General features: G+C 36.6%; 4 protein-coding genes across 5 annotated transcripts in view; 2 read left to right on the top strand and 2 right to left on the bottom strand.

Moving 5' to 3' along the window:
• The window catches only part of LOC107583412 (nipped-B-like protein B), a 36015-nt gene extending 30825 nt beyond the window's left edge, over positions 1–5190 (top strand). The window contains 5 exon segments of the mRNA XM_016269614.1: positions 1154–1267; positions 2039–2283; positions 2390–2564; positions 3815–3991; positions 4083–5190. Coding sequence (XP_016125100.1) covers positions 1154–1267; positions 2039–2283; positions 2390–2564; positions 3815–3991; positions 4083–4448 — 1077 coding nt within the window. The 3' untranslated portion in view covers positions 4449–5190.
• Positions 5191–7742: 2552 nt separating this feature from the next.
• LOC107583341 (mesenteric estrogen-dependent adipogenesis protein) lies at positions 7743–11697 on the top strand. 2 transcript variants are annotated; one of them, XM_016269517.1, is made up of 6 exons: positions 7743–7929; positions 8012–8142; positions 10279–10394; positions 10506–10574; positions 10661–10676; positions 10753–11697. In XM_016269517.1, exons 1-6 carry the CDS (start codon positions 7760–7762, stop codon positions 10815–10817), a joined length of 567 nt encoding a protein of 188 aa, XP_016125003.1. In that variant the 5' UTR covers positions 7743–7759; the 3' UTR covers positions 10818–11697. The 2 variants fall into 2 exon arrangements, with proteins under 2 accessions (XP_016125003.1, XP_016125002.1); XM_016269516.1 differs by having other exon boundaries at positions 10506–10676.
• A 1714-nt stretch (positions 11698–13411) lies between these two features.
• On the bottom strand, positions 13412–16758 carry LOC107583340 (arachidonate 5-lipoxygenase-activating protein-like). Its single transcript, XM_016269515.1, has 5 exons — positions 16403–16758; positions 16111–16198; positions 15231–15301; positions 14739–14820; positions 13412–14379 (listed from the first exon to the last, which is right to left on the bottom strand). Exons 1-5 carry the CDS (start codon positions 16470–16472, stop codon positions 14217–14219), a joined length of 474 nt encoding a protein of 157 aa, XP_016125001.1. The 5' UTR covers positions 16473–16758; the 3' UTR covers positions 13412–14216.
• A 1817-nt stretch (positions 16759–18575) lies between these two features.
• On the bottom strand, positions 18576–23584 carry LOC107583339 (SUMO-specific isopeptidase USPL1). The gene is made up of 6 exons (XM_016269514.1): positions 22907–23584; positions 21877–21987; positions 21659–21785; positions 21426–21551; positions 21148–21308; positions 18576–20194 (listed from the first exon to the last, which is right to left on the bottom strand). The coding sequence occupies exons 1-6, from the start codon at positions 23325–23327 to the stop codon at positions 18891–18893; spliced, it is 2250 nt and encodes a 749-aa protein (XP_016125000.1). The 5' UTR covers positions 23328–23584; the 3' UTR covers positions 18576–18890.

Here is a 23584-nt window from a genome sequence, read left to right as displayed (position 1 = left end):
TTAAAAATATATACATCTGCTCTATTAATGCCAGACACCAGCTTATTCAGTACAAGGTGCTGCATAGATTACATTATTCAAGGGTCAAACTGAACACTTTCTATTCTAATATTTCCCCTCTCTGCAATAAGTGCGAATCTGCGGAGGGCTCTCTTGGTCATCTTTTTTGGGCATGCCCAAAACTTTGTGAATTTTGGTCAGAAGTTTTTCAATTTCTCTCTGATGCTTATGCATGTGAGCTTCCTTTAAATCCTGTGACTGCTGTTCTTGGCTGGTCAGCTTCCTTGCAGCGTCTTAGCCATGCTTTCTGACTGCCTATACAGTATGGTATGATGATTGCAAAAAAATCTATTCTTTGCGTGTGGAAGAAAAAGTCGAAGCCACTATTCAAAACTTGGTTGTCAGAACTCTCCTCCACCCTGCATGTGGAAAGACTTAGATATAGTATTTCTGGAAATATAGATCAGTTTGATGCTTCCTGGAGGCCTCTTTTCAATCACCTGTTAAAAACTTCTAATAACGGCGATACTATTTGAAATTTAATTTTCTTTTCTTGTAATTGCTATTTTCTTTCATTTCCGTGTCAATCTTAATATGCTCAGATTTTTTCTCTCTAAATTTAATTTCAATATTTGACTTTTTCTTTTCCTCAATTATTTGTCAAAACTAGCGACAATGTTGACACTGTTGCAAATCTATTTGCTCTCTGTTACCATGGTAATTTTCCTTAAGTAATGCCCTTTTGAGGTTAAAAATGCTTAGGTTGTTACCTATTATTATTATTATTTTATAATTGTTATTATTACAATAGTATTTCACCTTGTCTATGATTTCATATTGTGCAAGAAGTTGCTTTGAACCCCTTTGCCTCTACTTGGTGATGTGATTATCTGCTAAACTGAATTTAATTGAAGGAGTTTTTTGTTTTTTTCCCCCCTTCTTGTTTGTGTAGTTGTGTTTTGTCCTGTCTTGTGATTGTACTGTTTATGGGTCTGAAAATGCAAAAATACCACAATAAATATATTATACAAAAAAAAAAATTAGTGAATAATAACAGCTTTTAAAATGAGTCAATTTTGATAACAGGGTTGTACCACCCTTTTTTTTTGAGAGCTGACATTCAGTTTTCTAACAATCTTGCCTTGTATTACAGTCTTTGCTAAAAGAGCCTAGACCACGGGAAAAGAAGAAAAAACGAGGGAAAAAATATGGCTCTGAGGAAGAGGATGAGAGTAGCAGAGGAAGCAGCAGTGATAGCAGCGATGATGTCATCCGTCGGCCCAAGAAACCCAGACGATCCACCGCAGTGAACTCTGACTCAGATTCAGACCTCGACTTGGAGGACGTAGACAAGGTCATGCAGCGTCTACCTGACAACCCCGAGCCCTTACTGGATTTTGCCAATGCCTCTCAGGGCATCTTGCTGCTCCTGATGCTCAAGCAGCACCTTAAGAACCTCTACGGCTTCTCTGACAGGTGAGCTTTACCCACTGGTCCAAACGCATTCTGGTCTGACATAACCGATGTAATGTGTTAATGGTCACTGGCTCCATAACAAATATCTCTTTGTCTCTTCCTGCAGTAAAATTCAGAAGTACTCGCCTACGGAATCTGCAAAGGTTTATGATAAGGCTGTAAACAGGAAGGCCAATGTGCATTTTAACCCACGGCAGACACTGGACTACCTGACGAGCCTCTACTTGGTGATGTGATTATCTGCTAAACTGAATTTAATTGAAGGAGTTTTTTGTTTTTTTCCCCCCTTCTTGTTTGTGTAGTTGTGTTTTGTCCTGTCTTGTGATTGTACTGTTTATGGGTCTGAAAATGCAAAAATACCACAATAAATATAATATACAAAAAAATAAAAATTTTGGAAGTCAATTTTGATAACAGGGTTGTACCACCCTTTTTTTTTGAGAGCTGACATTCAGTTTTCTAACAATCTTGCCTTGTATTACAGTCTTTGCTAAAAGAGCCTAGACCACGGGAAAAGAAGAAAAAACGAGGGAAAAAATATGGCTCTGAGGAAGAGGATGAGAGTAGCAGAGGAAGCAGCAGTGATAGCAGCGATGATGTCATCCGTCGGCCCAAGAAACCCAGACGATCCACCGCAGTGAACTCTGACTCAGATTCAGACCTCGACTTGGAGGACGTAGACAAGGTCATGCAGCGTCTACCTGACAACCCCGAGCCCTTACTGGATTTTGCCAATGCCTCTCAGGGCATCTTGCTGCTCCTGATGCTCAAGCAGCACCTTAAGAACCTCTACGGCTTCTCTGACAGGTGAGCTTTACCCACTGGTCCAAACGCATTCTGGTCTGACATAACCGATGTAATGTGTTAATGGTCACTGGCTCCATAACAAATATCTCTTTGTCTCTTCCTGCAGTAAAATTCAGAAGTACTCGCCTACGGAATCTGCAAAGGTTTATGATAAGGCTGTAAACAGGAAGGCCAATGTGCATTTTAACCCACGGCAGACACTGGACTACCTGACGAACAACCTGTCCAATGCAGATCTTACTTACGATGTCAAGAGGAGAGTCGTCAGACAGTATTTAGATGTAAACATTCTGATTTTCTTTTTTATTTGTTTTGATTCATAATAATGTGCTGTTTAGACAGGCTAAATGAGTTTTAGATTTTTTTTCTTTAAAGGGTTAGTGCGCCCAAAAATGAAAATTAGCCCATAAATTACTCGCCCTCAAGTCATGCTAGGTGTATATGACTTTCTTCTTTCAGACGAATCCAGTCGGAGTTATATTAAAAATGTCAAGCTGTTTAATGCCACTCAACGGGTGTTGCATGCATCAGTCCAAAACAAGTTAAATAAAAAGCACCCATCCATTAAAAAAAAAAGTGTCTCACACGGCTCCGAGGGGTGAACAAAGGCCTTCTGTAGCTAATCGATGCATTTTTGTAAGAAAAATATCCATATTCAAAACCATATTATATACACTTAGGATGGCTTGAGGGTGAGTAATTTATGGGCTAATTTTCATTTTTGGGTGAACTAACCCTTTAAAAAAATATTTTTATACAAATAAAAATATATAAAAACAAAAAAATATATTTTTAAAAACTTTTATTCAGTCTTTTTATCATCTCTGTTTATTTATTTATTTTTTTTAATTTGCTCTAAAATAACTTGAAAATTGCTTAACGCTGTCATTTCTTTTTTTTCTTTATTTTTAAAAAGTTTTGTTGGTTTTTTCCCCCTAGGCAAATAATCAGGGCATGTTATTTTTTTTAATTAATTATAATTAATATCATCCCATTTATTAAGTATTAATAATCATTAATGTTTTTAATTAAACATTAATTTAAAATACTAATTAATTAATTAAAAGACAAAGAAGAGTGATTTAATAATTTAATATATGCATAATATGAAAATATGAATTGTTTTTATATGCTTTATAACAATAAAAAAACAGTATTTATATTGTTAACTAAAACAGTCTATTAAAATAATTTCCATTAACTGAAATAAAGCTAGAATAAAATATACATTTTTTAAATAAGTACTTTTTTTAGGTTAGAAAAAATTGGCTAAATAGATTTTTATTTCCATTTAAAATGAAAGTTGGATATATAAAAATAAAAGATAGTTCAACATATTAATTAATATAATGCTATATAAATAATACTAAAATAAAAACTGAAGACATTTTAATAAATGAAAAAAAAAAAGACTTGAACATTTTAAGTATTGACACAAACAGTTTCTTGAATTGATTTATTAAAATGGACATTTTGAACTGATTCACAAAAATGAATCAAACTGACTATCTCTAAATGTTTTATTCCACAGTTTAAGGTACTGATGGAGCGCTTGGACCCAGATGAGGAAGATGAGGAAGGGGACGCTTCAGCCAGTATCCACGCCAGAAATAAAGCCATCACTGCTCTACTAGGAGGCTCCAGCCCCAAGAATAATGCTGCCGACTCGTACGACGACGACAGTGATGTGGACGAAAAGGCTCCTGGGGTAAGAAAGCCCCGGTGCTGATGTTTTCATTCGACTCTCAATGTCTAACGTTACCGTCACTTTAAAACGCCATGTTTTTGTTCCCTTCTAGTCGTCACGGAGATCCAGAAGAGGCGGAGATTCCGCAGAGGCATCAGGTCACATGAACGAAACGGTAAAAGCCATGGACGTCATCGCTATCTGCTGCCCCAAGTACAAGGACCGGCCGCAGATAGCGCGCGTTATTCAGAAGACAAGCACAGGCTACAGCATTCGCTGGATGGCCGGCTCGTACTCCGGCACCTGGGCGGAGGCCAAGAAACGCGACGGACGTAAACTGGTGCCTTGGGTGGACACTATAAAGGAGTCTGACATTATTTACAAGAAAATTGCCTTGACAAGCGCACACAAACTGTCCAACAAAGTAGTGCAGACTTTACGTTCACTGTACGCAGCCAAGGAAGGAACTTCCAGCTAATTAAATCTGTAATAACTCTGGAACTGTTACACCCAACAGACTTTCAGCAGCCAAACTTCATCAGGATTTAACGTTTTGTAAACTTAAGTCGGAGAGAAAAGAGTACTACAGACTCACAGGTTTTAAGATCCAAGGCAGGAACTGGTCGAATTCAAGAACGACGATTTTAAAAAGTGTGGTCTGTTTGGAAATGTAGATGTGATTCCTGTACATCTTTTAAGTTAAACGGAAAAGAAAGAAACAGAGCTCCTTCGCTGTTGTGCAGCAACTTGGTTGTTTGAATTTTTTCCCCCCTCCACTGTATCATAGTTTAACACAAAACAGAAACAAAAAATGTTTATATCTCTGACGAAAAAAAAAATCTGTTTAAAGAAATAAACCTAAAGTGAATGTTGGAAATTAGTCTGTTGATGTTCTTAATAAAGTGACCTTGGAGTTTAACCTAGCACCGGATGGATTTCTTTAGCTTAGCTCAGTTTCCAGGGAAATAAACTTTTAAACATCTCCTCTGCTTTATGTTCTACTTCTTTTGTGCTGTAAAATGGAGTCTCCTGGACATAATTTATTCGGTTGAAAGCAGAGCATGCAGTATCTGTCGCCTACATGGAAGGGAGGGTTTTTTGTAAATCTAGATTTTGATGTACTGGGTCAGGATTTGAGTCTCTACACCCCACAGTGGGACGAGGGACCCCCAGCATGTGTGGAGGAACAAATACTGCAATAAATTTTTTACTTCTCTTTGTTACTTGTCTGGTTTGCGTTTGACTTTGATTTTTGGTGTTCACGCTCATGCATCGTTTTTGAAAGTGTTGTTGTGTCGGCTGTAGATCTTGTTTTATGAGTGAAAGTTAAGATTTATCATAGATGTCTGCATACGTATACACTACCATTTTTTATGTTTTTTTGAAACAAGTCTCATGCTCACAGGGCTGCATTTATTTGATCAAAAATCAAGTAAAAACAATATCATGAAATACTATTACAATAATCTGTTTTCTTTTTTAATATATTTTAAAATGTAATTTATTTTTGTGATGGCAAAGCTGATTTTTTTATCAATCGTTCATTAATTCCGGTCTTTAGTCACATGATCTTTCAGAAATCATTCCAATATGCTGATTTGGTGCTCAAGTATTCTTTTTTGGGGGGCCTACTAAGGTATTAACCATTTTAACACTTGGTTTAGATTTCTTGATCTGGCCATCTGGAATATTTAGTTAAAACCAGGATAAGTCATATTAAAAATAAAAACGGAAGATTGCTGCAACAACTTTTTTTATACTTCATTGGAAGTCATACCACAGTCTAAAATTTGGTCAATCAGTTGTGGTTGTGGTTAACCAGGGCTGCGTTCAGCCCCGACAAAACGGTGCAAAACGTTTTCTAAACGGAAACGATGGTGCGTTGAACACCCTGTTCTGATGACGCAAGAGTTGCAACTATGGCAGCTGAGAAGGCCATGCTTTGTGCTCTTTTTGAAGAATTTTCAGAGCCTGATGAAATCGGTATAAATACGTGTTTAATGCTGCAAAATACGCTCGATGTTACAGTCACTGCCCTTGCCCTCCAGAATAAAAGAGAACATCCCAATCAAGTGAAGGGATCTGTGGTTCCTAATTATTGTGATCCAACGTTTTTCAGGATGAAAAGACAAACAGGTGAAGGGTAATCCACTTCTTACCTCCGAGACTGTGTTATGATCTATATGACTGTATTACTTTTATTGTGAGTATTAGGCTTATCATTATTGCTGATCACTGTTGTTGTGCTATGATATTGTAATATTTACCATTATATAATCAGAGGAGTATAGAAAAGTTTATGAAAGTGTCACTCCACAATGCAATAGCAAACTATATAAATATGTATAGTATTTTTATGTTACATTGATCAGTGTCTAGCACACCTTCCTAAGGAAAGGATATGGACCAGAAGTCATTGCAATTACTAAATGATATTTACACAGACTTAAAGAAGTTCCAGATTTATACTTGTGCCCTTATTATTTCAGTTATTTTGCCTTTAATGTAAATAAACATGTGCAAACAATATACTTGCTCTTGTGAAATTATTTGGATGTTATTTACATTGTGCAGCTGTCTCTTTAATACCGTGTGGTTTACATATATGTTGGTGCTGATTGGGCTGACATTTCTGACACACCCACCAAACAAGAGAAAACGCATCTCAAACCCCGTTGCACACCGTTTCCAGGAAACATGTCGTTCAAACCGGAACCCGTAGCAAAACGGTGCACACCGGTTTGAGCTTGAACTTGCCCCTGGTCACAAACAGCATGGCCTATCACTCCTTTCACTCTTGTAGACTGTTTAACCACTTAAACCAGTTCTGGATTTGGAACGGCTTGAAATTGCTAAACCAGCTACCATCCTTGTCTAACCCTGAGTAAGCGGAAACTACTTCTGTGGGGAAACATAGGAATTGTATGGCTAATGTTAAAACTGACATTACGATTAATTAAAAAAAATTCAAACAACTAGCAATATTCTTTAAAGGTTTAAATCGGCTGTCCAAACTCGGTCCTGGAGGGCCGGTGTCCTGCAGAGTTTAGCTCCAACCCTAATTAAACACACCTGAAGCAGCTAATCAAGCTCTTACTGGGCATACTGGAAACTTCCAGTCAGGTGTGTTGAGGCAAGTTGGAGCTAAACTCTGCAGGACACCGGCCCTCCAGGACCGAGTTTGGACAGCCCTGGTTTAAATACAAGTTATACAAGACTGAAAACAGCGTATAGGTCGTTTACATTTGTTGAAGCTTGTCACAGCTTTGCCAAACTGGTGTTCAATAGCCTATTCTAACCTAAAAATCGCCCAAACCTCTCTAAATCCATCCAAAGATCGTAGTCGGCAAACCATCTTGGACTAGTTTAAGTGTTTTTTTCCCCCGACACAGTAGCGATTGAACATTCTTGCATTAAAATGCTATTTCACTGCCTGGAGGTTAAATGACCTACTTTTAATGTGACTAATAGGAAAGATGAAATAATTCATTCCATTTACCATGATGTAAAACACTGCTTGTCTGTGTGAGTGTGTTTAAAATGAGGACGCCCGGGTCACTTAACCCCTGCTAAATCAGAATAACAGGTGATAAAACTCAAACTGCCCGTCACAATACTGAACTGCTCTGTACTGGACTACAGTATGACTCAGTTTGACTCATTTGACTGTGATGCACAGCGTTACAAACCAGCTCCACGCCCACCAAAGCGAAGGGCGACTCACGCGCTGGACGAACACTCGGATTTGTCCTCAAGAAGTTACAAAAGAAAGAACATTCTGGCTTTGTTATGGACGTTATCGAGCTGGAGTCGTTTGTGAACAGCCCTCCTGGTGGATTCACTGTCGAGAGTCGCGCGGGCTGCAGAGTCGTGAAGTGGGAGCAGGAGAACAGCTGCGTGTTCATCGACGAGATCCAGTCTAGCAAGGGGAAAGTGATTTTCTGTAATTCTCCAGGAAGGTAAATGGATTTAAATAACGTCATATGACAATATGCAGGTTTATATGTAGCGGGCTTTTGTAACTCTTCATGGCCGTTTCAGGAAAGTCATAGTACGTACTTTGAGGGAGTACACCGATGTGAGACGACAGCTAACCTCAAAAACAATATACATCCTGGTGTCTGCATGCACCAAAACAAAGGTCGAAGAAAAGAGAAACGGAGATGTTCCAGGTAGGATTTTTTTTATTATTATTATTAATAAAGGGGTCATATGATGTTGCTAAAAATAATATTATTTTGTGTATTTGGTGTAATGAAATGTTTATGCGGTTTAAGGTAAAAAAAAAAAAACTATTTTCCACATACTGTATATTATTGTTTCTCCTCTATGCCCCGCCTTTCTGAAACGCGTGGATTATTACAAAGCTCATCGGTCTGAAAAAGCGAGGTGTGCTCTGATTGGCCAGCTATCCAGTGCGTTGTGATTGGCCGAATACCTCAAGCGTGTGACGGAAATGTTACGCCCCTCACCATACTGTTAGGATGCCCTGTCAGGCTGGAGCGATGATTCAAAAACATGAAAACCCATTATAAACGAGGCATTCGTTGCATTCAGTGGGGACATAAATATGGATTATAATTACTTATACTGTCTTTTTTTTGCGTTGCATCGCGCCGCGTAAACATAAAACCATGTCTGCATTTGTGATCGGAGAAATGACAAACAATAAGCGCTACTTTACACTGCCCAAAAAACTCGCTTTAAATACATACAATATAAAAACTCTTTAAATATAAAAAAACTCTTTGAGTCAGAACAGCCGGCATTGTCGCCTTCACGACATGGCGGCAGCAACAACAATACTACAGCGAGAATAAAAGTTACACTTCTTTCTTTGCGTGAACATTTGGGCGGCGTTATGCAAATCTTCCCACATCGTGATGTAGCCATGTGGGGGTGTGTTAGAACGAGACATTTTAGGTAGGTGTGGCTGACTCTTAACTTTTATAAAGAATATCTCTTTGGATTTGAGACTTCAGTCTTTGCAACTTTACAGATCTTCTTTATGCACCAAGAGCTTGTAACACTTTGAAATCGCATCATATGACCCCTCATCATATATTTCACACAGTGAAAGTCTTTGACCTGCTTCTTTAAATTAATATTTTCGTACAAACAGAGACTGGTGTGTTGTGTGTGTATACATACATAAAATGATATATTAAAATATATTAATAAACGTTTATTAAAATGACAAAATCATCTTTTAAATACGGTATTCAGAAAAATGGATCTTTCTTGAATTTTATATACACATACACACAGAGCAAGAGAGAGGAGAGCGGGGTGAGTTGAGCCAGTTTTTACTTACTGCGTGTGTAAAGTGAGCACATGGGTCCAACCTAAATATGTACATGAATTTCAGGATATAGTGCATCTTTGGGAATGATCACTTTGGATCTAAAATAAATCACTTTCAAAATATGGCTTTCCAAAAAAGGTGGTCTCTTGGCTCAACTTGCCCCCAGTGAGGGGTAAATTAGAGGGAGAAGGAAGTTGAGACACATGGAGTTAAACTGTGCATTGATTATGCTAATATGTTCAGTAAAACTGAACATTTTCACCTCTCATTTTCACTTTTGCTATATCAAAGGAAGAGAAATTCAATAAAAAGTATTCTTAAAATCAATGCGTGATCCTTGTGATGGACTGGCCGTCCATCCATGGTTTTTCTCCACCTGTGGCTCAAGATGCCGGGTTAGGAGGATCTGATAATAATGGCATAGAGGTTTGGATAATAGGATGGATGGATGACTTCTTACTAGTTTTATTAAATGATACAGTTCACAACTTCGAAGGCATTTTAATTATTTTAAAAAATTCAGAACAAAATAAAGTAAAAAAAAAAAAAACAGACTGCAATTTCAATGACCAATTTTCATAAACAAGGCAGGTTTTAAAATTTTCAGAACAAAATAGTTAAAAACAAAAACATTTGGTCAAATTAATTTAAAAATTACAGAATTACAGTAATGTAATACTTCGTAATCTTTTTAAATATATTTTATTAATACAATTATTTTTTTATATTATCAGCATAACTATGTGACTGAAATGTAAATGAATAATTTAACTGTTTAATATGGACTTGAACTGATTTATGGTGATTATTAGTAATGTTACTAATATCAGTGATATATTAGTAAGCACTACAGTTGTAAAAATGAATCAAAACAGGAAATGCAATGTAGCTGTGTCACAATGTCAACAGGGAAGGAATTATTAAACTTTGACACCACTGTATACTGTATTTGTAAAGTCAAATGCCTCGCCTTGCCTTCTTATTGTACTTCATTACTTCATAGCTCTTGGGTATTATGTGGTGGCGATCAACGGCAGTCATCCAATGATCAGATGGGAGATGGAGAGAGGCTTAGACATGACTATTTCATCTGTTGCTGGAGAAAGTTATATAGTTGATGTGAGTTCAGTAGAGACTTTGTTTTTAATGATGTATGATGTACAAATTTAGTGTCCTTTTTCTGGCAATGTAAAAACTGAATTCAAAAATATATTTATATATTCTTTTAAGGTTGATGTTAGTGCTGCACTACAGGGATGGGTCGGTGAGAGCTTTCAAATCCTTGTTGATGTAGGAAAGGTAAAACCCATCTGGAAAGACACACATTTCACCATCAAGTACCGTTCTGACGCACTTTTTGACTTTCCCTACTGGTTCGGCTGCAGCAAACGACAGTTCAAGGTGTGTTTTAATAAATAAGCAGACCTCTCTGATGATTTCTAGTATTGTGACTATGACTGGAAATCTGATCTTGCAGGTCTCTTACCATGGAAGATGAGATCAACACTCAAAATGTTGTGTGAAACACCAAATATCTACTGAACACAGGCTTCAGTCTGTGGACATTGAAGCCCTGCACAGATGAGAAGACCATTAATGCACCTTAAAGGACAGTTTTACTGTAAATAAAACTTTATTTTGCTCATGCCAGCAGTAATACAAAAAAATCATAAAGAAATTGAGATCACTGGAACTTAATCTTAATTATTCTGTTGAAGCAGACAGGTCAATTTCATAAATCCTCACATTGTAAACTAGCAAACTCAAGATAGTAAAAATACTTTTTTTTTTTTTTTTTTTTTTTAAAGGGTCACTCCATGCAAAATTGCCCGAATGTGTTACCTTCATTGCTTTAAATAGGTCATATCACGAGGAATCAAAATGTTATCTTTTTGGATTACTGAAATCAAGCTAAATAAACAGATAATTATATTATCTAACATCACGTTACGCTGTTAGTTGACATGTCTTGTGCTGTTTCTGGCTGTGTGTAGCACCTACAGCTCTGCATATACTTCCAGAGAATCAATAGAAATGTGCAGTTAGGGCTGGGCGATAAAACGATAATTATCGTGATGTAATTCTCCTCGATAAAACGATAACAAGAGTTCGATAAATGTTCGATATAATGTTTATGCACCAAAAACGGAACAAAACCGCGCTACTTGCAGCATAGCAGGAGTTCACTAGAGCAGATGCGTTTAGTCACTCACTGATAACAGCGCTGTGAGATCCAGTGTGAAGCGCTTGAATTCAGCGAACACAAATGACACTGATTTAAACTGGTTTAAAGCCAGCTGAAGCAGCGTTGACAAACAGGAGAAACACTGTGCGCAACGATACAGTCAGAAGAGTTTTCAATGAACAAATCGCCTTCATTTACCATGGATTTACTAGTAACACTAACTGCACAATGGTATTGTGGCAGAAATGTGGAATAATCATAAGAAATTGTATTATATTAATGAAGACATGAATTAAATATATTAACGGAGTAAGTTAATATACGATTTCAGTATATAATACTGAATATAATTACAGTATTTTTTGTGATCAAGCTATAGCATTTGTGCATTTATACTAAATGTATTTAGACTACTGTTTTTTTATGCAAATAACTAGAAACAACATAGATACATTTATACCACAGTATTGAGGTGCTATATGTGTGGTTTTAACTGTGGTTAGCATGATTAGTGGTTAATTTTTATAAAACTAAAACGGTCGGAATAATTACCTTTCAACATCTAAATATGAGGTCATCACGATTTGAAATTTATTGTGATAATTATCATTATCAACTGATATGAAAATTTTAGCTGATAATTTTTTTAGCCATATCGCCCAGCCCTATGTGCAGTTATACCCTGATAATTTCAGTCTGACATTTCATCACTGATTATTTTGTAACCCTGTCATGTAATGCAGACTTTGCAAAGAGGCTGAGGATTTTGCTGAACTATATTTCACACAACAGGAAACCTGCAATCCGATGCCTGAGCAGAACAAAAAAACTGACCAGTTAAATCTAAAGCTCAGAGAGAGGTGTGAAATGAAACATTTTTTGACAAATCTTTACTAACCTTACATGTTGACCTCAATGAGAAAACTAAAGCATGATATGACCCATTTAAAACATTTCTTCAAATACCATATACTGGGATAGTTACAGTAAAAACGGTTGTCTTTTGTAAAGCTTTGTAGTATGTACAAATCATAATGAAATTAAATGCCTTTGTGACCATCCCTGTGAACGCTTCATACTGTTCTTGCCACATCCTCTGACTAACTGACAAACCATTAACCGAAAGAGTTGATCTACACTGATCTGTTTGCACTACCGTTTCAGCTGCAGAAAAATCTGTCTGGCACAGTTCAGGGCAAGAGCAGAAGTGTTGACACTACTTTGGTGATGGTCTGAATGTACTCTTTGTAGTCACTGCCTCCATAGGTGAGCATCAGGTGATTTATGATTCCCACGACACACATGAGTGACAGGAAGAAGAGAATGCGTTTCCCGAACAGGAAGCCTGTCTTGTGCTGTTTCTGGCTGTGTGTAGCACCTACGGCTCTGCATATATTTCCAGAGAATCAATAGAAATGTGCAGTTAGGGCTGGGCGATAAAACGATAATTATCGTGATGTAATTCTCCTCGATAAAACGATAACAAGAGTTCGATAAATGTTCGATATAATGTTTATGCACCAAAAACGGAACAAAACCGCGCTACTTGCAGCATAGCAGGAGCTCACTAGAGCAGATGCGTTTAGTCACTCACTGATAACAGCGCTGTGAGATCCAGTGTGAAGCGCTTGAATTCAGCGAACACAAATGACACTGATTTAAACTGGTTTAAAGCCAGCTGAAGCAGCGTTGACAAACAGGAGAAACACTGTGCGCAACGATACAGTCAGAAGAGTTTTCAATGAACAAATCGCCTTCATTTACCATGGATTTACTAGTAACACTAACTGCACAATGGTATTGTGGCAGAAATGTGGAATAATCATAAGAAATTGTATTATATTAATGAAGACATGAATTAAATATATTAACGGAGTAAGTTAATATACGATTTCAGTATATAATACTGAATATAATTACAGTATTTTTTGTGATCAAGCTATAGCATTTGTGCATTTATACTAAATGTATTTAGACTACTGTTTTTTTATGCAAATAACTAGAAACAACATAGATACATTTATACCACAGTATTGAGGTGCTATATGTGTGGTTTTAACTGTGGTTAGCATGATTAGTGGTTAATTTTTATAAAACTAAAACGGTCGGAATAATTACCTTTCAACATCTAAATATGAGGTCATCACGATTTGAAATTTATTGTGATAATTATCATTATCAACTGATATGAAAATTTTAGCTGATAATTTTTTTGGCCATATCGCCCAGCCCTATGTGCAGTTATACCCTGATAATTTCAGTCTGACATTTCATCACTGATTATTTTGTAACCCTGTCATGTAATGCAGACTTTGCAAAGAGGCTGAGGATTTTGCTGAACTATATTTCACACAACAGGAAACCTGCAATCCGATGCCTGAGCAGAACAAAAAAACTGACCAGTTAAATCTAAAGCTCAGAGAGAGGTGTGAAATGAAACATTTTTTGACAAATCTTTACTAACCTTACATGTTGACCTCAATGAGAAAACTAAAGCATGATATGACCCATTTAAAACATTTCTTCAAATACCATATACTGGGATAGTTACAGTAAAAACGGTTGTCTTTTGTAAAGCTTTGTAGTATGTACAAATCATAATGAAATTAAATGCCTTTGTGACCATCCCTGTGAACGCTTCATACTGTTCTTGCCACATCCTCTGACTAACTGACAAACCATTAACCGAAAGAGTTGATCTACACTGATCTGTTTGCACTACCGTTTCAGCTGCAGAAAAATCTGTCTGGCACAGTTCAGGGCAAGAGCAGAAGTGTTGACACTACTTTGGTGATGGTCTGAATGTACTCTTTGTAGTCACTGCCTCCATAGGTGAGCATCAGGTGATTTATGATTCCCACGACACACATGAGTGACAGGAAGAAGAGAATGCGTTTCCCGAACAGGAAGCCAGGAGTGCTGTCAGGCATACAAGCAGAATATCTGTTAACAAATCTGGTGTGTGTTACAACACATGGTTGATGTGTCTATATCAAACCACAAAAGTGAAACCACAAAGTGATCTTATCACGTAAGTTCTGCTTATATCATAAATCTGCAACAGTTCAATGACTAATAGCCTATTTGTATTGAGATTAACGTTAGGCAACATCTAATGCTGCTGGAATGTAGAACAACCCACATTTGTCTGCGTTTCATGTAGTTTTAAGGTCAGGAACCTCAGAAGATGTTTCAGTTGACTCCAATGCAGCTTTAGCACATATATTTGATGTTTAAAAGGCCTTATTTGTTCATAGTTATGGATTTGAAAATCTTACCTCTGGCAAGTCTGCCCCAAGTAGCCAACAAAGTACTTCTGCCGGACCACAAGGTAGATAATGCCAGCAAAGGCAGCTGGAGCTGTAACAAAAAGGGTTTTGTTATTTAAATGATTTCAGAGAACTTCCAAGAAAGTTATTGTACAGGTATTTTATTAAGGCTGACTTTCATTATATATGCGGTGGTTCCTTAGCAACTCAATTAGCCTACTATTTCAGTGGCATTCAGAAATAGAGCAAAGTTATTATGCAGACAAATATTTGCACATGGGTCATAACAGAAATTATTAGCCGGGAAATGCAAACCATTTCTACTACGTTACAAAGGGGTATTTTCTTTGGTCTGATCTTATCACTATATTGTAGTGAACGTTAAAAATAACACCAAAAATAAGTCACTTTCACTTCTAAAAATATTGATTACGTGCTCATTCAACTCAATCACTTAACTGATTTTTTTTTTTATGAGGAATATGATGAATTGAATTGTACCTTGGCTGAGGCAGATACCAGCACACCACAGTACTGCCAGAAATGTGGGGTACGTGTCCATGCAGTTTCGACTGAGAAAACAGTAAATACAAAGTATTATGAAGCAGATAATTTTATTAATTGATAACTTTTTCAAACAGCTTCAGAAACTAACTCTGTCAGCTAACTCTGGTATTTAATTTGACCAAACTGAAGTACTGTAGTACTTCCATGTATCTTTTAGAAATATTGTGAAAGAGCTGTTCCTCTTTGGTGGTGGTTAATGACACTTTATGATTGCATCTAAATTGAGACAAATTACTAAACCAGAATCCAACAGCCTAGATATGCAACTGATAAAAATGCTGTCAGTTTGGTTTATTTTGCATATTTAAAAAAATGATTATAATAAAAATAAAAATTTTAAAATACAGGTCTCGTCCACCTGATCAAAATTTTTCTTGGGGAAATCATAATTTACTGTGCAATACATAAGGATACTAGAAGTAGATGCAAGCTACGTTTTTGAACGTTAGAATCATTTTTCTACCTTTTCCCCTTTATATTCACATTCATAACTGACTTCAAATAAGCCCATTTACATTAATGTAGACTTTATGAGAAACTTTAAATAAGTGAAAATTTAAATGTACAGCTATAGGCTTTCAATATACAGACAGAAAGACCAGTGCAACCCTTTTGCAACATTACGATTATGTAAATAGACAGGAAGAACAACAGGCAAATTTCGAGCTGTTATGCAAAAGAAGCTACACCAACACTATTTCATAAACAGATAATTTATCTCTCTCTATAAAAAGCTCTTTTGGCGCTTAAAAGTAATAGTTCATTTTTCAGTCACAAATTCTAGAGTGGAGAAGCTTGAGTCAATATTACTCACTTTGCACAGGACAAACGTTCAAACGCTTCAGAATGATTTTTAGAATGTTGACCGGTGCACTCTTTCTCAACCTTTAAGGCGAAGAACACTAGAGGAGAAGTTAAGATATTAAAGATTAGACATATTAGTTTAATGCATGTGCATGTATATTTAGGCTGCATTATGGACTAATTCCTGGTAGTTGTATAAACACAGCACAATGTGTTCAAAGATGATTTGCATACACATTCTACATGAACATCTTTCAATGATACAAAATAAAAATAATAGTAATAAAGTCTAAATGTCATACCATTCTGAACGACGCTGAGAAGAGTGACCAGCACAAGCAAGAAGATGTTTTCCATCACTGCTACATACATGTTCTCAAGTGTGCACTGCGGGTCTTGTCTCAGACTGTTGTCTGATCATTTTTAGCATCACAGATAACATCACCACTAAACTGATGTGTTTCCTGATGGGAGGGCCACTAGAACATGATCACTTCTGCTTCAGTGGCACATTTTGTACTTTTTGAAACTAAATATCTGAGTGTGGAAACTTGTTCCTGGTATAGCTACATATCCATTTCACACCTCGTCCTAACAGTTGATATTTTAGGACAAAATTAAGTCCAGCTGAAGCCAACGGTCTGTTTTGCTGTTAAACACTGTCAGTTAAACAGTTTTGCTGAAACTGTTTTGCAGGTCTTAGCTGGTTTCAGCTGGTCTTCAACTCTAAATCCTGGTTCTGGATATCACCAAACACTGCATATTTTGGGTGTCTCTTTAATATGACACACCTGAATCAACTCAACAGCTCATTAACAGTGTCTCAATGTTATCGAATTGGGAAAACAACTAAAAATGTGCTTTTTCAGGAGGCTGCCTTATCAGGACTGATGACATCTGCTCAGAACCAGCCAACAGACCAAATGGTATCGTCACTTTTTTATTTAAACACTAAATATATAGAGTAAACTTAATGTAGTTAACCAATCCTGGTAAATTCAGTTTTTGTATAGGCCTATAACTTGAAGTAATTTAGTTGATATATTCTTGCTGTGCCGTTTCAGGTTTGAAACTATATTAATGTTGGTCAAAATGACTGCTATAACTCAAACCGAAAAGATGAACTTCACCTCTGATATTTCAGCTGTCAGTATATTATATGTTGAATAAATTAGCAGACAGTACGTTGACTCTCACTTTAAGCAACACTGTAAGATGTCAGAATTTTATTGCATTAGATAAAAAATGTGACATCAAACAATATGCAAATTATGATGGAGCTTTTTTCTCAACTTAATTTTGAGATACTTATTTTTAACCAACTGCCCTGTAATTTTTTGTGGATCTATGAGGCAAGTTTTCCTCAAATGTACACAGATGTCCCAACTGAATAACCATCGGTGTTGTTCCTCATCTTAATAATAAACATGCAACATTTCTGCAAAGTTTGACAACCAGAAAGTAACCAAGACATTTATCTTAGTTTTAACAATTGATCTAATTCGATACCTAACAAGTGTAATTTTGTAAGGTGTTTTAATTGAACAGTGTGCTTCTGCTAGTATTTCTTTAAAACAAACAGCATTTGTTTTGATACTTTGTTACTAAGATAATACATTTACATTTTCATTTGAGGCTTAAGTGTCTGAAAACGTTTTTGGGCACTGCTTGTTTTCACACTCTTTAAAATAACCAAACTCAAGACCTTTTAAAGTGGACCAAAAAATGAACAAAGTGAAGCTCTTTGCATTCACATTTTCCATGTCCAATTAAAAATGGACTCTTTTGGTTTCGGTCACTTGAATATTGTACTAATGATCATAATGATTATTCTAATGTTTTATTTTTAATGAGGCAATAGATGCTCTTGATCCGACAGTATTAATATTTTGCCGCAAACGCTGGACTGTAAGCAAAAAGCACTACTGCACCAAAGGAGACATTCAATTAAAATAGGAACACTTATTTCTAATATTGGCATACTCTCAATGGTAATGTGATCATGAAATAAAGTGCAATATGACAGCACATAGTTGTTTACAATATACAGATCATGGAAAACTGGGGAAATGTTCAGAAAAATAAATAAATAATGAACGTGTCTTTGTAATTGCTGATAAATATATATTTTTCTGTTTAACCTACTGTTAAAACATTTGGGTCATTCTTTTTTTTTTTTTAATTAACCTTTATTCAGTAAAGTATAAAAGATGCACTAAAATGTTTAAGATTTCTATTACAAATAAATGCTGTTCAGATAGTATTATTTCACAATATTATTGATTTTACTATATATATTTGATTAAATAAATGTAGCCTATGGTAAACATAACTGCAGGTCATGCAAATATTTTATTGGTTAGAAACTGCTATTTCTATCCAAGAAAATGTAGGAACCCCATATACAATCAGTGTGAAAGTGAGGCTTTTACTCTTCACTCACATGCATAATTAAAAGCCAATAACCACAACATATTCAATTTTTGGGACCATTTAATATAAACCGCTTTAAATCCAGTAATAACCATTTAAAAAAAAAACACAACAACAAAAATTATTAAACTGTACAATGCTGTACAAACCTTTACAAATGCATTGGGCGTAATTTGATCTTCAAACATTGCGTACTCTGCACCATTTAATATATACGAAATGTGAAAATATGATTTAACTGATGATGCACCACAGGCTTTCCTAACAAAAGTCTTGCATTCCCAATACGAAACTACAAAGAGAACTTCTGACACCAGACCAAACTCACGGTTTGTAAGATCTAAAAGCTTTTCTTGATCAGAAAAATATATCCAAGCCATTAAAATCGGTGTTGTCAATTGCAGTCTGGCCCATCCCTGATTGCATGCATTCATCAAGATTCAATCCGGAGTCATTAGTAGAAGAAGGGTAGGTTAAAGCTGCTTCTGGAACCACAGTTGCTACAGAAGGAATTTGCGGTGTCGTCTCCGCATTCTGGCCATTGTTCAACATCTCAAGTAGCCCTGTGCTGTCAGGTGAGAGGTTACTAACGGTCGTCGCAGGAGACAAAAGCTCAGCGAAGAACTGGTCATACGCCGGGCTGTCGTACACTGACGTACTCGAGGTGACCGAGTAAGGCGACGAGAGGGCTGTGCTGTCCGGTTTTGGTGCAGATTCTCCTGCACTTCCCAAAAGCTGGTTTAGTTTGGCCAGTTTCTTCTTCTTAGCCTTAAGTTTTTTCAGTAGCTTCAGCCTGAGGGCTTCTGTAGTGCTAATGGATTGCTGGTCTGCCAAAAGGCTGGGATTTTTCTTAACAGATGCACCACATAAGCCACCAGGAAGGGTGACTGGTTTGTGCTGAGGCGCTACTGCAGAATTCCCGCCACTTGAGTTTAGCAGTTTCTTGCTTAATAAGAAGCCACCGAACATGTCAGCTGGCTTTGCTAGCAGATCTTCGTTGTCACATTTCAGAACGGGTTTTGGAGCGGGAGGAGGAAGTCTTATTGGTGTCGACTGGAAGGAAGGATGGCGCTGAAGTAATGAGGACGCAAGCGGTGGAGGTGCATGTACTGGTGTAGCCACTGACGGTCTCAGCACAACTGGATTAGAAACCGAAGAGCATTCCTTCAAACCAGAGCTTTGGGGTTTTGAAGGTTGACAAATGGACTTAGAGATACAAGATGAACTAGATGTTACAGGAAGAGTGAGGACAGCGGCCGGCATGACGGCTGGGCTCTGGGGAATCTGAAGAGCTTCAGTGGCTTTGTTCTCATCAACCAGAGTGAGGGTCACAATGTCTGTATGTGACAGACCCTCAAAGGTGTCCAGTAATGTGGTGCTGCCTATGGATGTATCCAGAGCGCCGGTGGCAGTCGAGTCTCCCATGGTGAGCGCGCTGAGGACACGAGTGTCATCGGCCACAGAGTCTGACAGTTTGTGCGTGTGTTTATCATCGACATTCGTAACCGCCGAGGGAGCTGTCGGTGAACAAACCTCTGAAGCTTCATCTTTAGTGGAGTCTGATTCCCAGAAAACAACATGAATTTCATTGGCAGGAAACGAAAACCTCTTGTGGATGATGCTGTGAGGGTATTTCAAATCATCCAGTTCCAGCCATGACCCTAAAAGACAGAACACAAACATGTAAATGAACCACTATTAAGTTTAAATAATTAACACATTTCACAGAGCAACTAGTCTGAGATAAATTTGCAGCTAATTATACTAGTTATTTAATAACAGCTGATAATTTTTAGTCGATCATTTTTGGTAACATGCAAGTAAAACAATGCGGAAACATAACTTAAGCGGAACAAATGTGTTGTTTTTAGCAACAATAAACTAAATTCAAATGAATCATTGGCTAACGGGATTCAGAAGAACAACTACATACACTACCATTCAAAAGCTTGGGTTAAATTAAGAATTTTATGTTTCTGAAAGAAGACTGCATTTTAACGTGTCCTTGTTACACATGTTACATGTACTTACTATTATAATAACAATTAATTATGCATAATTACATGCAAGTAACCCTAAGCCAAACCATATTGTAAGTACATGTAGTTAATTATTATTATTCAGTACTTAAATGTATTACACTGTAACAAGGACACCTTAAAATAGTGTAACCAATATTTAAACAAAATGTAATGTAAATGTAAATTTTACACATACGTTTTAAATAAAAATTAAATACATTTCACAATTTAATCAATATTTAAAAATGCAATTTATTCCTTTGATGGCAAAGCTGAATTTTCAGCATCATTACTCCAGTCTTCAGTGCCACATGACTTCAGAAATCATTCTAATATGCTGATTTTCTGCTCAAGACACATTTCCTCATATTATTATTGTTTTGCTGCTTAATCATTTTGTGGAAACTGTGCTTAATGTTTTAACAGAACAGCAACTAATTGAAATATAAATCTTTTCTAACATTATAAAAGTCTTTACGGTCACTCTTGATCAATTTAATGTATCCTAGCTAAATAATAAGGGAAAAAACTCTAAACTTTCGATTGGTAGTGTGAATAGATCAGCTAATGAACTCACAGAATAAAAGACTCACCATTCCTCTGGCGGATCCAAGTGGCAAAGTGCTTTAGATTCTTATTGTACTGGATAACGGTGCTAACATTGTAGTGTGCGCCCTGGAACTCAAACGAGTATTTAGAGAGGTCTTTCCTGGACAAGCCCTCCACAAAGTGCAGTGCAAACACAGAGGACAGCCTGCAAAAAAAATGATCAAAGACAATCAACCAACCGCAAAGACCAACAGGTTCAATTGTGATGAAACAGGGTGGTGACAAGGAAAAAACGGAAATGCATAGCTATTCCAACGCTTACTTTTCAAGCACCATTTTCCTCCTCTGGTTTTTACGGTTGCAGTTACTGCACTGAGTGCGGTGGATGGCTTTTAGTGGGTGCCAGTCATTCAGAATTTGAGTGAATGTTGTAAGAGTCTTCTCAACACTGCAAGACAAGAGGGTTGTGTTGCATACAATTACCTACACAGTTACCATGTATTTAATTTAATTATCAAATACAAATGATTTCAATTACATGGCTAAAACCTTTACCTGTTATTTAGAGTATAACCACAAGTGCACTTAAATTCCCAACGGACAGTGTGCTGGAAAAGCTCTTGAGCCCACTTGTCTGAGCGCAGAAGGAGAGGGAGAGCAAACACGGGTGTTTCCTGCTGACCTGTATGACAGACAAGATTATCACTCAACACAAATGACAAGCAACAGATTGAGATCAAATGGTTTTATGATTAGCTGTTGAACCATTTTACCAATTTCACACTTGAGTGTAGGCTGAAGAAGTTTGAAGAGTGACAGACGGAGCGCAGACAGCTGCCGCTCTGCCTCACACAGGACATCGGCGGGCACTCTGGTGTCCTCATCTGCAGAACGAAAAACAGGTAAGCTCTCCAGCATGTGAATGCAGACCTCTTCATGAAACTGTATTTTTGGGATGAGGTAAATTTATTTTAAAAAGTTGCATCAGTTTCTGTTTAAAATATTGTTTTAACATATGTATACATACATAATTATTAATAATATAAATACCTTCAACTGTGTAATAAGTTTAAATGCCTTTATACTGCACTAGTCAACATTTGAAGTGGATCAAAACCTTTCATCAAAGTGTCTTGGGACAACTTTGAACTTTTTTGATCCACTTCAAATGTTGACTATTGTATATTATGAAAAATTAATTTGATCAATTTATAATGTTATAAAATAAAGTATTTCATATATAAATTTTAAGTTAAAGTTAAATGGCTTGCAATTAACTCTCTTAGAATGTAGTAACTTTTTTTTAGTGTCTTACTATATACGTATAGACAAATAATTGAAATCTAAATAACTTAAATCACATGAATACATAATTAAAATAATTTTAACTTATAAATGATTTTTAATTTACTTAAATATACACACAGTTAAAAGGAATATTAAATATTGTATGTTTGTCATTTTTTGTACTTAAATCAATGTTAACAAAATATTAAAAAAATAATTTATAATTTTAAATGGTGCGGTATTAAATATGAAACCATAAATAATATTAATATTTACTTTATAAATTACTTTTATAATAGATTGTTCTAAAAAATAATACATTTTAAACATTTGAAAGTTTAATTCTGTATTAATATTTAAACAATTTATAATTATGGTATCTATAATCAACAAATAATAATATACGTTTACTTTGTAAATGACTTACAATTAATCTAGCATAAATAAATGACATACTAATAAAATAAACACTAATAAAAATTATTTCGATCCCTGGAAGGGTTTGCTTTCTCTCACCTTCACAGGATTTCAGATAGGAGCAGGTCTTATCATATGTGGAGCAAAGGTTCCAGACAGCAGAGCTGCTGGAAGGCACTGATGTCAACTTGTCAGTCAGCTTTACATTCTGACACAGAGCCTCTCTGATGGTCCTGCAGTTCACGAGCATCGCCAACAGCGAATCCAACCAACACAGGTTGTCCTCATTTTTCCAGAAGAGATGAGGTTGCACAGGAACCAGCTCTGATGATTCCACATCTACATCCATTCCAACGATCTCCTCGACCTCATCTTGAGTACTAGACACACAATCATCCTTCTTGTCACACAAATCTAAATCCTCATGGGCGACAGCAGCAGGTAGGTCTTTAGGATGTTGTTCCTCAGCGCCATTAATAGAGTCAGTCTTTCCAAGCATTGATTGTTCATCAGTAAACATTTGCGTCTCGACAGTGTCATCTGGAAGAGTGCCATCATTGACATCAGCACAACATGGCTCAGGCACAACAGACAAACTGCCCAGTTTCTCCTCTCTTGATCGCTTTGAAGGGGAGGATGCTTCATCCAACTCGGATAGGGAAGAAATGTTCCTCTTACATCCATCTTTAGACAAGCTAGCACGCACATCTTCCAGAGATCTACTAACCAATGGGTAAAGGCACTGCAAAGCAACAGAAAAACACAAGACAATCTCAA

The sequence above is a fragment of the Sinocyclocheilus grahami genome, unplaced genomic scaffold (genome assembly GCF_001515645.1).
Source record: "Sinocyclocheilus grahami isolate Dianchi unplaced genomic scaffold, SAMN03320097.WGS_v1.1 scaffold53.1, whole genome shotgun sequence".
Classification (NCBI taxonomy): Eukaryota; Metazoa; Chordata; class Actinopteri; order Cypriniformes; family Cyprinidae; genus Sinocyclocheilus; species Sinocyclocheilus grahami.
Note: the sequence above shows the minus strand (reverse complement) of the source record. Positions and strands in the feature narration are given on the sequence as shown.

Excerpts from the sequence above, each read along its gene's own strand:
- LOC107583341 (XM_016269516.1), top strand. The coding sequence starts at position 7,760 with ATGGACGTTATCGAGCTGGAGTCGTTTGTGAACAGCCCTCCTGGTGGA. Across the intron at positions 8,143-10,278 it reads GAGAAACGGAGATGTTCCAG|CTCTTGGGTATTATGTGGTG; the intron begins GTAGGATTTTTT and ends ATTACTTCATAG. Across the intron at positions 10,395-10,505 it reads GAGAAAGTTATATAGTTGAT|GTTGATGTTAGTGCTGCACT; the intron begins GTGAGTTCAGTA and ends TATTCTTTTAAG.
- LOC107583339 (XM_016269514.1), bottom strand. The coding sequence starts at position 23,327 with ATGTTTACTGATGAACAATCAATGCTTGGAAAGACTGACTCTATTAAT. Across the intron at positions 21,786-21,876 it reads TACACTCAAGTGTGAAATTG|GTCAGCAGGAAACACCCGTG; the intron begins GTAAAATGGTTC and ends TCTGTCATACAG. Across the intron at positions 21,552-21,658 it reads GGTTATACTCTAAATAACAG|TGTTGAGAAGACTCTTACAA; the intron begins GTAAAGGTTTTA and ends CTTGTCTTGCAG.
- LOC107583340 (XM_016269515.1), bottom strand. The coding sequence starts at position 16,472 with ATGTATGTAGCAGTGATGGAAAACATCTTCTTGCTTGTGCTGGTCACT. Across the intron at positions 15,302-16,110 it reads GAACGTTTGTCCTGTGCAAA|TCGAAACTGCATGGACACGT; the intron begins GTGAGTAATATT and ends CTGTTTTCTCAG. Across the intron at positions 14,821-15,230 it reads TGGTATCTGCCTCAGCCAAG|CTCCAGCTGCCTTTGCTGGC; the intron begins GTACAATTCAAT and ends TTTTTGTTACAG.